Source organism: Bombus pyrosoma, linkage group LG3, assembly GCF_014825855.1.
Source record: "Bombus pyrosoma isolate SC7728 linkage group LG3, ASM1482585v1, whole genome shotgun sequence".
Taxonomy (NCBI): domain Eukaryota; kingdom Metazoa; phylum Arthropoda; class Insecta; order Hymenoptera; family Apidae; genus Bombus; species Bombus pyrosoma.
Window position 1 is genome coordinate 7,275,998 of NC_057772.1, and position 10,479 is coordinate 7,286,476.

The 10,479-nt window shown below is 25.8% G+C and overlaps 2 protein-coding genes across 12 annotated transcripts; both read left to right on the forward strand.

The window, feature by feature from the left end:
- Positions 1 to 328: 328 nt before the first annotated feature.
- Positions 329 to 2,725, forward strand: LOC122565562 (golgin-45). 6 transcript variants are annotated; one of them, XM_043721622.1, is made up of 7 exons: positions 329 to 396; positions 477 to 551; positions 1,017 to 1,543; positions 1,608 to 1,807; positions 1,901 to 2,029; positions 2,153 to 2,378; positions 2,457 to 2,725. In XM_043721622.1, the coding sequence occupies exons 2-7, from the start codon at positions 488 to 490 to the stop codon at positions 2,616 to 2,618; spliced, it is 1,308 nt and encodes a 435-aa protein (XP_043577557.1). In that variant the 5' UTR covers positions 329 to 396; positions 477 to 487; the 3' UTR covers positions 2,619 to 2,725. The 6 variants fall into 6 exon arrangements, with proteins under 6 accessions (XP_043577557.1, XP_043577558.1, XP_043577559.1 ...); XM_043721623.1 differs by adding an exon at positions 865 to 925 and having other exon boundaries at positions 336 to 551; positions 1,011 to 1,543; XM_043721626.1 differs by having other exon boundaries at positions 375 to 396; positions 1,002 to 1,543.
- A 396-nt stretch (positions 2,726 to 3,121) lies between these two features.
- On the forward strand, positions 3,122 to 9,600 carry LOC122565561 (myb-like protein M). Of its 6 annotated transcripts, none has more exons than XM_043721615.1 (5): positions 3,122 to 4,175; positions 4,916 to 5,120; positions 7,379 to 7,733; positions 7,810 to 8,018; positions 8,157 to 9,596. In XM_043721615.1, exons 2-5 carry the CDS (start codon positions 4,962 to 4,964, stop codon positions 9,453 to 9,455), a joined length of 2,022 nt encoding a protein of 673 aa, XP_043577550.1. In that variant the 5' UTR covers positions 3,122 to 4,175; positions 4,916 to 4,961; the 3' UTR covers positions 9,456 to 9,596. The 6 variants fall into 6 exon arrangements, with proteins under 6 accessions (XP_043577550.1, XP_043577551.1, XP_043577548.1 ...); XM_043721616.1 differs by having other exon boundaries at positions 3,122 to 3,396; XM_043721613.1 differs by having other exon boundaries at positions 3,125 to 3,372; positions 8,157 to 9,594.
- Positions 9,601 to 10,479: the final 879 nt, after the last annotated feature.

The following is a 10,479-nucleotide window of genomic DNA, read 5'->3' on the forward strand; positions in this document are numbered from 1 at the left end:
ATCAAACTTTTTTGTAAATTTCGATAATTCAAATATATATATATATATATTACAATATATTTGTGAATATTGAAAGTGCCATTATCATTATTTCGTGAAATTTTATTTAAAAAATAACACAATATATTATATTGACAATAATACACAAACAAAAAGTATTAAAAGTTTAAAACCTATTTTACATAATTATTTATCAAAATATTATAGAATTGCAAAATATTCATAAAAATATAAAAATTAATATTACTTGATAAATGTACCTACACAGTGGAAATTAGAATTTGCGTAAAAAATGTTCCTATACTTTTTGTCTAAACATGATGTATACATTGGTATTGATATATATTTTCTTACTCGTGTCTCATTGAGTTCCTTTCACTAAATTGGATACGTCAAGTAATAGATTAATAATGACCGATAAAAAGTAGTTGATAAGTTATTGTGATATGAAATGATATTAAAATTATTTTAAGTAGATATCTACCAAATGGAAGTGAAAATGGCCAATATTTCAAATTCTACAAAAGATGAACCTCAAACTAAGTCACAAGGTTAGATTTCTTGTTTATATACATACTTATATAAATTTTCATTTTTTATAAAATATTTGTTTCTTTTGCTTTTATAATTAGTCTTAATTTCGCTTATTTCACATAATTATATAGTATAATATAGTTAATATAACATCCTATTTCATATAATTTTGCATATTCATTGTTTTCTATATATTTAAAATAAAGTACATATGACAATTACTTTTAATATGATAATGACCACAAGATAACAATTTCTTAGTTTCATAGTAATATTATCATTATATAAGTAATAAGATATTTGTTTCTTTATTTTGCTTAATAATTATAGCAGAACATATGGGAAAGCAATTAATTATGGGAAATAATATACAATATGAATAAAAATATTTGTTAGTATCATATTTGTTAACATTAAAATTTTTTATTTTTATGTTATACATTAATGTGTTATTATTAATATTTAAGATGTATAAGTTACAGGCTGGATTAAACGTACCCAAGGTGATGGGATGGAAAATGCAACGGCTGAAAAAATTGAAGTTAAACAGACAAAGTGCCGTCTTGGTGAAACGTTAATTTATCATCCAACAAATTTGAAACAGTTAAGTTCAACTCCTCCAGTTATGCCAAATGGTCCAATAGTAAATTTAATACCAAGGCATGTTAATAATGTAAAACATGAGAAACATATTTTAAGTTCATTAAAATCAAAGGAGCCAAAATTTATTCCTTATGAACCTTATAAGGCTGCAGTCAATCCAATCATTCCATATGAAAAAAAGAATAGAAGATTGCAAAAAAGTAATGTAAATGTGAATATGACTGTCTCTCGAGTTGCTGCAATGAAACTTCATGAAACAAAGGTATCTAATGATTTAAAGACTGTAGATGAAGATAAGTCTGCAGAAAGTGATTCGTTGATAGAAAAAAAGGCATACGAAGCAGAAATACAAAAGCTTAAAGAAGAAAATAGTCAACTTGAAAATCAGTTGAAATTTCAAGCACAGGTACCAATGTTACTTATTACTAAAGTAATAATATTATATCATACATCTTTCTTTTTTACAATAGGTTAATGGAGAATTAAAAAGCTTATTAGTAGCTGCTGTTGGAGAAGATCTTGAAACAAAAGTTCATTTATTGACTGAAGATAAATTGCAACTTGCTCGAGCTCTTTTAAATTCTGCTCAAAATTTATCAACCCATCAAGAACAAACAGAGTGGTTAGCAGGTCAATGTGAAGTCTGGAGGAGTAAATTCTTAGCCAGTAGGTAAATGAAAATAATTCAATATAAATATTTATGGTTCATTTATAATAATACATAATATATATAATATACATAACTCTCAATAATTTTTGATAGCTTAATGGTTGAAGAACTTGCAAAATGGAAAGCAGCTCTTTGCCAAAGAACCACAGATCTCCAAGAAGCAATAAAAAGACTTCTAGAGGATCGAAATCTTATAAGAGATATATCCCTTAAGACATACAGGTATGTTTCTTACATGTATTTACAAAAAATGTATTTTATTAATAAAAATATTTCTACAAAATATTTTAAGTAGCAGGAATATATGTATTTTAATACACATATATTATGTCCCTTTTATCTAAGGATACTTAGTATTTTGCGTGAAAATTTTGATCATGTTGGAAGTGTTTCTTGCAAAAGGCATGTATTACCAAGTACAAATATAATAGATTTAGTACAAGGCTGTTGTCAACTTGCAGAAATTCTAAAAGTTCAATTATTATGTGGTGTAGAAAACATTACTTTACAAAGAGAAATTAATATAACTGGTTTAGATATGAAAACACTTGCCGAAAAGACTGCAGAACAAGTAAGTTTTCATTTCATATTTATTTTGTATTTATTTTACCTTGTTTCATGTATATTTATTTCTTTCATTTATATACAGCTTCTTATGAGTCCAAAGTTGCTCATGTCAGGAAGACAAGATGTAGCTTGTAGTGCAGTGATGGGAGCAGCTGTTGCAATTGGTGGCCAAATATTTCTTCCACGAAGTGATTCAAATATAACTTGTTGTCCTCATTGTAGTGGTGAAATTAAACAAATATAAAATTTTTTATTCCTATATATTTCTATAAGTCATATATAGCGAAATAATTATTATATAACATTATATCATTTTAAATTCTTATATGTATTATATTATTTTTGTATTTAGAATTGTCAGTTTATTTATAATAATATTAAATGACAATAAAAAATAATCACATAATGTCAATATATAATATTGTACGATTTTTTATGTACAAAACATTCATAGAACGTTTGCATCTTTTAATATGAATTCTATGTGGAAAATAGAACACATTTCAGAGAATCTTGAGTATTACTTTAACTGTATGAAATTCTTTTATTCACGTTCAAAACATTCTGTATAGTTTCATATATCGTAAAATTGTGACGATCTATCAAATTAACTTCTTTATAATTTTTATATAACATAAATTTCCAGATTCAAGAGATTAATTATAGCACCATAAAAAGAAATAATTTATCGATTTTTATCGAAATATTAAAATATGATAAATGAAAAACATTAAAACTTAATTAGCTTATTTGTGCGTTACCCTCAATTACGTAAAAATTATTGGTTAATTTATTAATATTACTAAAATGTGGTAGATGATAAACCTTAAAATATAATAAATGTAATTAATTAATCTAACAAACCAATATGCGCATTTCGTAACGCAAGATCCCGCGTTATTTAATAGACTGCGAAAATCCACGATTAGTCGACGCTTAGCGGTCGCAGGTGTAACATGTCAGTTCTTATCAACGCCGATTCTGGACGAGCGCGAACGGTTTGTAACGAAATAATTCCGCGGGTATTTTTATATATGTACCATTAATTGCTCATTAATTTTTCACAAGTCATTGTATCTTTAAAAAGTTCGAAAAAAATCAGCGTTATGAATAACCGCGATAAATCAAGAAAGTGCGCGCATATGATTAAACTCTTTAGTTTTCCCCTTTATCTTCCTCTTTGCATCTTTTTCGCTGCATACATACATATATTAGAATTAAAGATTGATCCAAAAGATCGGTCTTTAATGTGTTTTCTTGTTCGAAAGAATGATAACGAGTGGAAATCATGATACGTGATTCAATTTACTAATAGAAAATATATTTCTAACGGACTATTTTCAAATATTAGTGCAAATATTTGTTTAAGCAACACATGTTATATTTATATAAAGAAAGAACCGTTTATTCTTCATGAGATATGTCTTCGATAAATGAATGTTGTACGATGTAAAAGAATTTTATACGTGTGATTATTATCAAATGATAATTATAAATCCTAAAATAAAGTAAAACTGAAAAATAAAATAAAGATGAAAAATTGAGAAAGATAAATGCCTGAAAATACAATCAAATTTTCTGTTTAAGTTTTTGAGAAGGAGAAGATACTGGACGAGTTATTTATGCGATCTATTTTCACGCAAGTTGTGTTACCTTAGTGGCCTAAAAATATCAGTGAAATTTGATTAGGCACAGCTTGGTGCTGTATTACCTATTCGAATATCTGGAATTTTAAATGACTGCTTGCTGTTACTATTGCAATAATATTATAAAAGCAATTGCTTTATTAATTTCTTAATAAGTATTATTGAAAATTATATTTTATACACAAAAGTTTAATCTCTTTTCATAAATTATTTATTTTTTGCTATAAATAGAATCTTTAATTTTACTAATATACGTAAATACTATAATAATAAATATCTAATATACTGAGATAAAGATTTTCATAAATTGTAATTTATTTCTTTTTCTCAAAGTAATATTTGTTTTCATTTATATATTATATATACATATATGCTATGTATAAGATTTGACTAAATTAATTACAGAAATGGATAATATTTGTCTATGTTCACTATTGTTGGATATTTTGAGTAATTTAAACAAGTAACGTTTGCCATAAGCAAAAATAGCAATGTGAATGTGAAAAGTTATTACATAAAATCACAATCATCACATGCCACGAGTTACGTATTTGACACTGAATATAGTGAAAAAATTAAAAACCGGAGATAAAATTTTTTCTATAACTTGTAATGAAATTCTTTTCTTTTTTTATTTCTCTTTTAATTTCACTGAATTAAAGGCTTAATAGCATATTCGCCATTGGTATCCTAAAATAAATTTAATTGAAAAACAAATATAAAAAAATACAAATTATAACACTCTATTTAAAATAATGAAGTAATATTAATTATTATCCGAATGAGCTTAATATAATTAATATAATCAATTATCTCGTGATAAAACTAAAAATTTAATTATATACGTATGTTATAAAAAGTAAAATTAATACTAATTTTCTTGAAATTTCATCAGAAGGCTTGAAGGAACATTACTTTTCAATTTATGTTGATATTTCGTGATGGACAATAGACCAGTTAATTTATTTCTACAAAAAATTGAAGAAAACGCAAGAAAAGTATTTTCGTCCTTGCCTGAAGATAATGGTGGCAATCGCTCACGCCAAAGAAATTGTACTCTGGTTAAAATTAAAGAAGAAGAAACTGGTGATGAAATTCAGGTAAAATACATGTTATTTTTGTGAGTGTTTATAAGTTTTTCTTCCATTTTGTTCACTATAATTTCGCTATAATTTACTTTTCGAATTTAAATTAATAATATTTGATTTTTGTGAAATTGTACAAAACCATTTCGTTGTAAAGCTTAACAAATTCTGTGAGAATAATTAGATTTTTCATACTTCATGAGAAAAGGAAATGAGAACAAATTTTTGTTATTATGTACTTGCAATACAACACTAAATTTTATATGATATTACGCAAATACCAATAATATAAAATTAAAGTGTAAATATACAAATTTGAACACTTCGGAAATATAAAAATATGTTTTTAATAGAAAATTACATATTGAATTTATAATAAAGTAACCATGTTTATTCTTAGAATTATCTCATTGTAAGCATTAAGGCAACGTTAGTTGATCTTATTGCAAAAGTTCGTACATATACAAGTAACATGAGAGCAATATAATCTATACACTATTAAAATGTAACACAATCCATTGATCCGTATTCCATTATAATTAACGTGAATATTGAATTTCGTTCATTATAATTTCTTTGCGTCAAAACTAATATACCTTTCCACTAGTTTATTCTAACACTGGAATAATTATTAATAGTAACAAACTTTATTAATATATTTTGTTTTTAACATCAAGCAGAATAATTATTAACAATAACATAATTTATTAAATTACATAATTGCTTATACTTTGTTATATTTTTTCGTTATTCTGTTTTGTTTTTTATATTATTATTTATCATCATAAAATATTTTATGCATAAGTTTTAATTTCGTATCAACTGCATCTAATATTGCTCAAGTATATACACGTGTTTATTTTACAAACGTTTTAGTTGTATAGATACATAGATAACTTTATTTTCCTATCTTTCAGCCTTGAAAAAGGGGTTAGCACGTGGTTGTGTCTACAAAATCAATATATATGTATATATATATAAACAATACTTTAAAGACAATTACAATACTTATATTTTAATTGTAGGTATATTTCATTTAATAATTTAATACATTAGTAAAACTCTGTATAAGAATTAAAACGCGGATAATTTTACTAAAAAGATAGGACGTTTTTATACTTCATAATTTAGTTTCAGAAATGTATAATTAAATTTTATTCCACAGAATTTTCTATATAATGTTAGTGAATGTTCGAGTTTCATATTACTCTTTTCCGCTTAACTTAATAATACATGCACATCGACATTATGGATTTATTAATTTGCATTAAATATTAAACCATATTTCCTACCTTTTCGTTAAAATAAGAGAATTACTTTTTTAATAAATATAACGTATACAACTATATAACTAAATAACAAAATACAGAAAAATAACCTCGCTAGAAGAGAACAAACAATTCTAACATGACTTCGAATAGGACACAGGAATAACCATAGAGATATGTATAAAAATAGAGCACGCGATTTATATGTCACCGTGTATCATGCCGTGCGATATGGGAATAGAAAGAAAACGCAGCATAGAGACCCTGTCTGTCCTTATGTAATCCAGTATGTACACTGACACCGTTCGTTGATCGGTGTTACTATCGATGTTACATATTTACTGTAAGAATGTATATATGTCATTAGACAAGGACACAAGAAACCTCAATGCAGCGTTCTCTTTCTATTCTTATATCGGCTTTTTAGCTCACTCACACTCTATCTTTATATTTCAATGAGAATAACACAATTACTTGATTTAATGAAACAAAAAAATCCGCAAATTCCCCAACAGGTGAAACCATATACCACACATTACCTACAATCGAACATATAATTATCCACTACAGGAAATATACAAATCAAAGAAGAATACTAGGAGATAACATAAACATGAAAGAAATGCTAACTATCCCTAACAATACAAAGAAGACAATAGAATTCGTCAAACAAGCAAATCTAATAAACGAAATCTAAAATATCAAAGTTATCGCTAATAACCACGAGCTGTTAGTGCGACATTAAAACCTGCACCAGCCTGCACTTAAAAAAGATTACATTACAACACAATAGATACAATTAGATTAGATTAGAATTAATCATATACTGCTTAATACATAATATATAGAAAATTTAACATAGTATAGACGCGTTATATTTTTAAGACAATTAGAGATAAGAAAAAGGTATGATACTTCTGAAAAAGTCATAATATGAATTAACAGAAAATATTTTTGTATTTAAACAATGATGAAATATCACTCATATCTTGTACATTATTACAGGAATATGCAGCAACTGCAATGAGTGAATTATTAGGATGGTATGGCTATGATAAAGTGGATAGTGGCTACACAAAAAGTTTAAACCTGGATCATTTTACATCTATATCTAATGCAAAAAATCAAGCACTTCAAACTGATCAAGATATTGTTTCAAACAAACTAAGATTAAAATCGCCAGTAGTGAATACATCTGATTCAATTTTTGAAGTTTCCAATGTACCACTGTCTTATTCTAATAACAACTTAATGTCTGTGAATAGACAATTAATTTCATCCCCCTTATCACTAAAACCAGTATCTTTTGGCACTACATCTAAATTTCCATATGAAAGTTATTCAAGTTCTATTTACTCAGGTAAAGTATAAAATATATATTATGTACATAATATAAATTACATATGAATTCGTTATAATTTTTAGTATTTTTATAGATAATATATCTTGTTCTTGGTGTGGTAAAATTGTTCAAATATTTGAATTAGAAAGATCCAGTTCCTTTTCTTATAATATGATGGATGCTTTAGGATACTTTTGTAGTGAAAATTGTTTTGCAGCTAGTAGAAGAGCAATTTTTAAACAAGCAAAAACATGTGACTGGTGCAGACATATACGAAATCCAATTAGTTATGTTGATCTTCAAGTATGTGAATTGAATGTAAAATACTAAATAATTAAAAGTAACTTATCTTCACCATTTTATTTTTAATTAAAAATGCTATACTGTACTATAATATAATTTGATGTATTAAAGAATTACTAATCTTATTCTTTTTTTCAGGATGGTAAAAGTCAGCTTCAATTTTGTAGCAATAAATGTTTGAATCAGTACAAAATGAATATTTTTTGCCATGAAACACAAACTCATTTAATGCTTCAAGGTTTAAATAATGTTCCTTTTCATGATACAGAGAAGAGTGGTTTAATAACACCAGAACTATGGTTTCGAAGTTGTCAATCACCATTAAATAGTCCTGCAGAGAATACATATTTAGTTGATACACATTTGACTCATAGTTTATCATCACCGCTTTGTGAGAACAGATCAATAGAAACAGAAGAAATTGGTAATGAAAAATCAGTAGATCCACATAAAAAATGGCCCAGTAAAATCAATTCAGTGTGCACAAAGAAATGTACAAAATCCAATAATTGCAATGAACATAAAAAGAATTTTTATACAGAAATTAATGAACATGATAAAGAGCAATCTTTAGTAAATGAGAAAAGCAAATGTTGCCATTCCATGATTAATCAAACAAATTGTAAAGAAAATTATTTAAGAAAAAATGATTTGAATTGTAAGGACTTCAAACAGGAATATGCGATGGATACCATGAATAATTCACATAGCCCTAAAGATAGCAACACATATTTAGAAAGGAACATACATGTAAAAGACATAAGAAATTTACAAGAAAAAGGATATAACACTCCAACAGAAAATATATTACAATCATCATCTTGGTTTTCAAACTCAACTACACCTACAATGCATCATGAAATTCCATCTTTGTCTAAATCTTGCATAAATGAACCTAACCAAATAAGATATCAGAATCAGACCAATGTATTTTCAAGAACTTCATCAGTTAAACAATCCAATCCAACTGAATTATTTCATTCATTACCTCCTACAACACTTCTGCCCCCTGTTACAGTTCTTGTACCATATCCTCTACCTATACCTATACCAATTCCCATACCTATTCCAGTTCCTATATCAACACCAATTTTTAGTAAATTAGTGACTGATAAAGAAGATTCCATAAATATAAAAGATTCAAATTGTAAAAATGTGAAATGTAAAAATTCAATAGAAAATAAATATTCCGTTTTTGATAAGCCACAGATTAAAACAACAAACTTATCAACAGCAGAAGATTCACAGCAAGTAAAATTAGATAAGTTTTCTTTTTCATCATCAACTTTGAAAACTAATACTGAAATCAATGATACTTCACACCAGTTACAACAGAATAAAAAACTTTTAAGGAAAAGAAAACGCTCAAATAAAATCATTAATCATGAACATGAAAAAATTCAGTTAAAAAAAAGGAATAACTTTATAGCAACTTAAAAGACAATTTATAAAAAGATATTTTTTAATAAAATGTATATATTATACAGAATATTTTTTATTTATAATTAATAACTTTAAAACAATATAAGTAATCACATTAGTAGATAAAAATTCTTTTTTCACTGATTGTAGTAATTTCAGTAGTAATTAACAGTAGCTTTGAATAATGAGGAATTTTTCACAATTCACAGTTTCTATTAATATTTTACTTTTTGATAACTAATTTAATTAAATAAAAATAATACACAAACAAATAATTATTTTGTCCTATAGTATTTAAATATACGTAAATATATAATTTTTTAACAATGAATAGAATATATGGCATATGTTTTAATATTTCTTTACACAATTTTTTGGAATTATTTCCTTTCAAATCTATTACAATATATTAAAAGAAAATTTATGATTTGAATATATTTCATTAAAATATTTTATAGCTTACGTTTATTATAATATATCTTGTAATTGAAATATACTATTTTTTTTATATCTTTGTACAATATACATATAAATAAAAAAATAGGGAGGTTTGTCAGTATAGAATACACAGAAGCTATTTAATTACCGGATTAATAGTTAAATAGTTAGATAAAAGGAGTGTGTATCGAAAATTAAGGATGTATGATCGAGAGTGTAAGGAAAATAAAAATAACTATCGTTGTAAACCGAGTCCCTTCTCATGGCCAGAAGGCTGAAAAATAAATTGTTATTATTATTATTATTATTATTAATTACATCGTTGCTTATGATGGCAACTTTTTTTCGAAGAACATTATTAGAGACATTATTGAGCGGATCTTCTTAAATCATTCGCAACGAAAATTGCAAAACCATCCGACCATTGATTATAGGAATTTCTAATATGTATATATATGTACGTATATATTGATAAATTAGTATATAGTCTGTCCAACGATATGAGGTAGTAAACGTAAACAAAATTTGATTACTACCAATAGTTGTAATCTCAGCAATTAAATTTTGTTTACGTTTATCTCGTCTCGCTGGATAGACTACC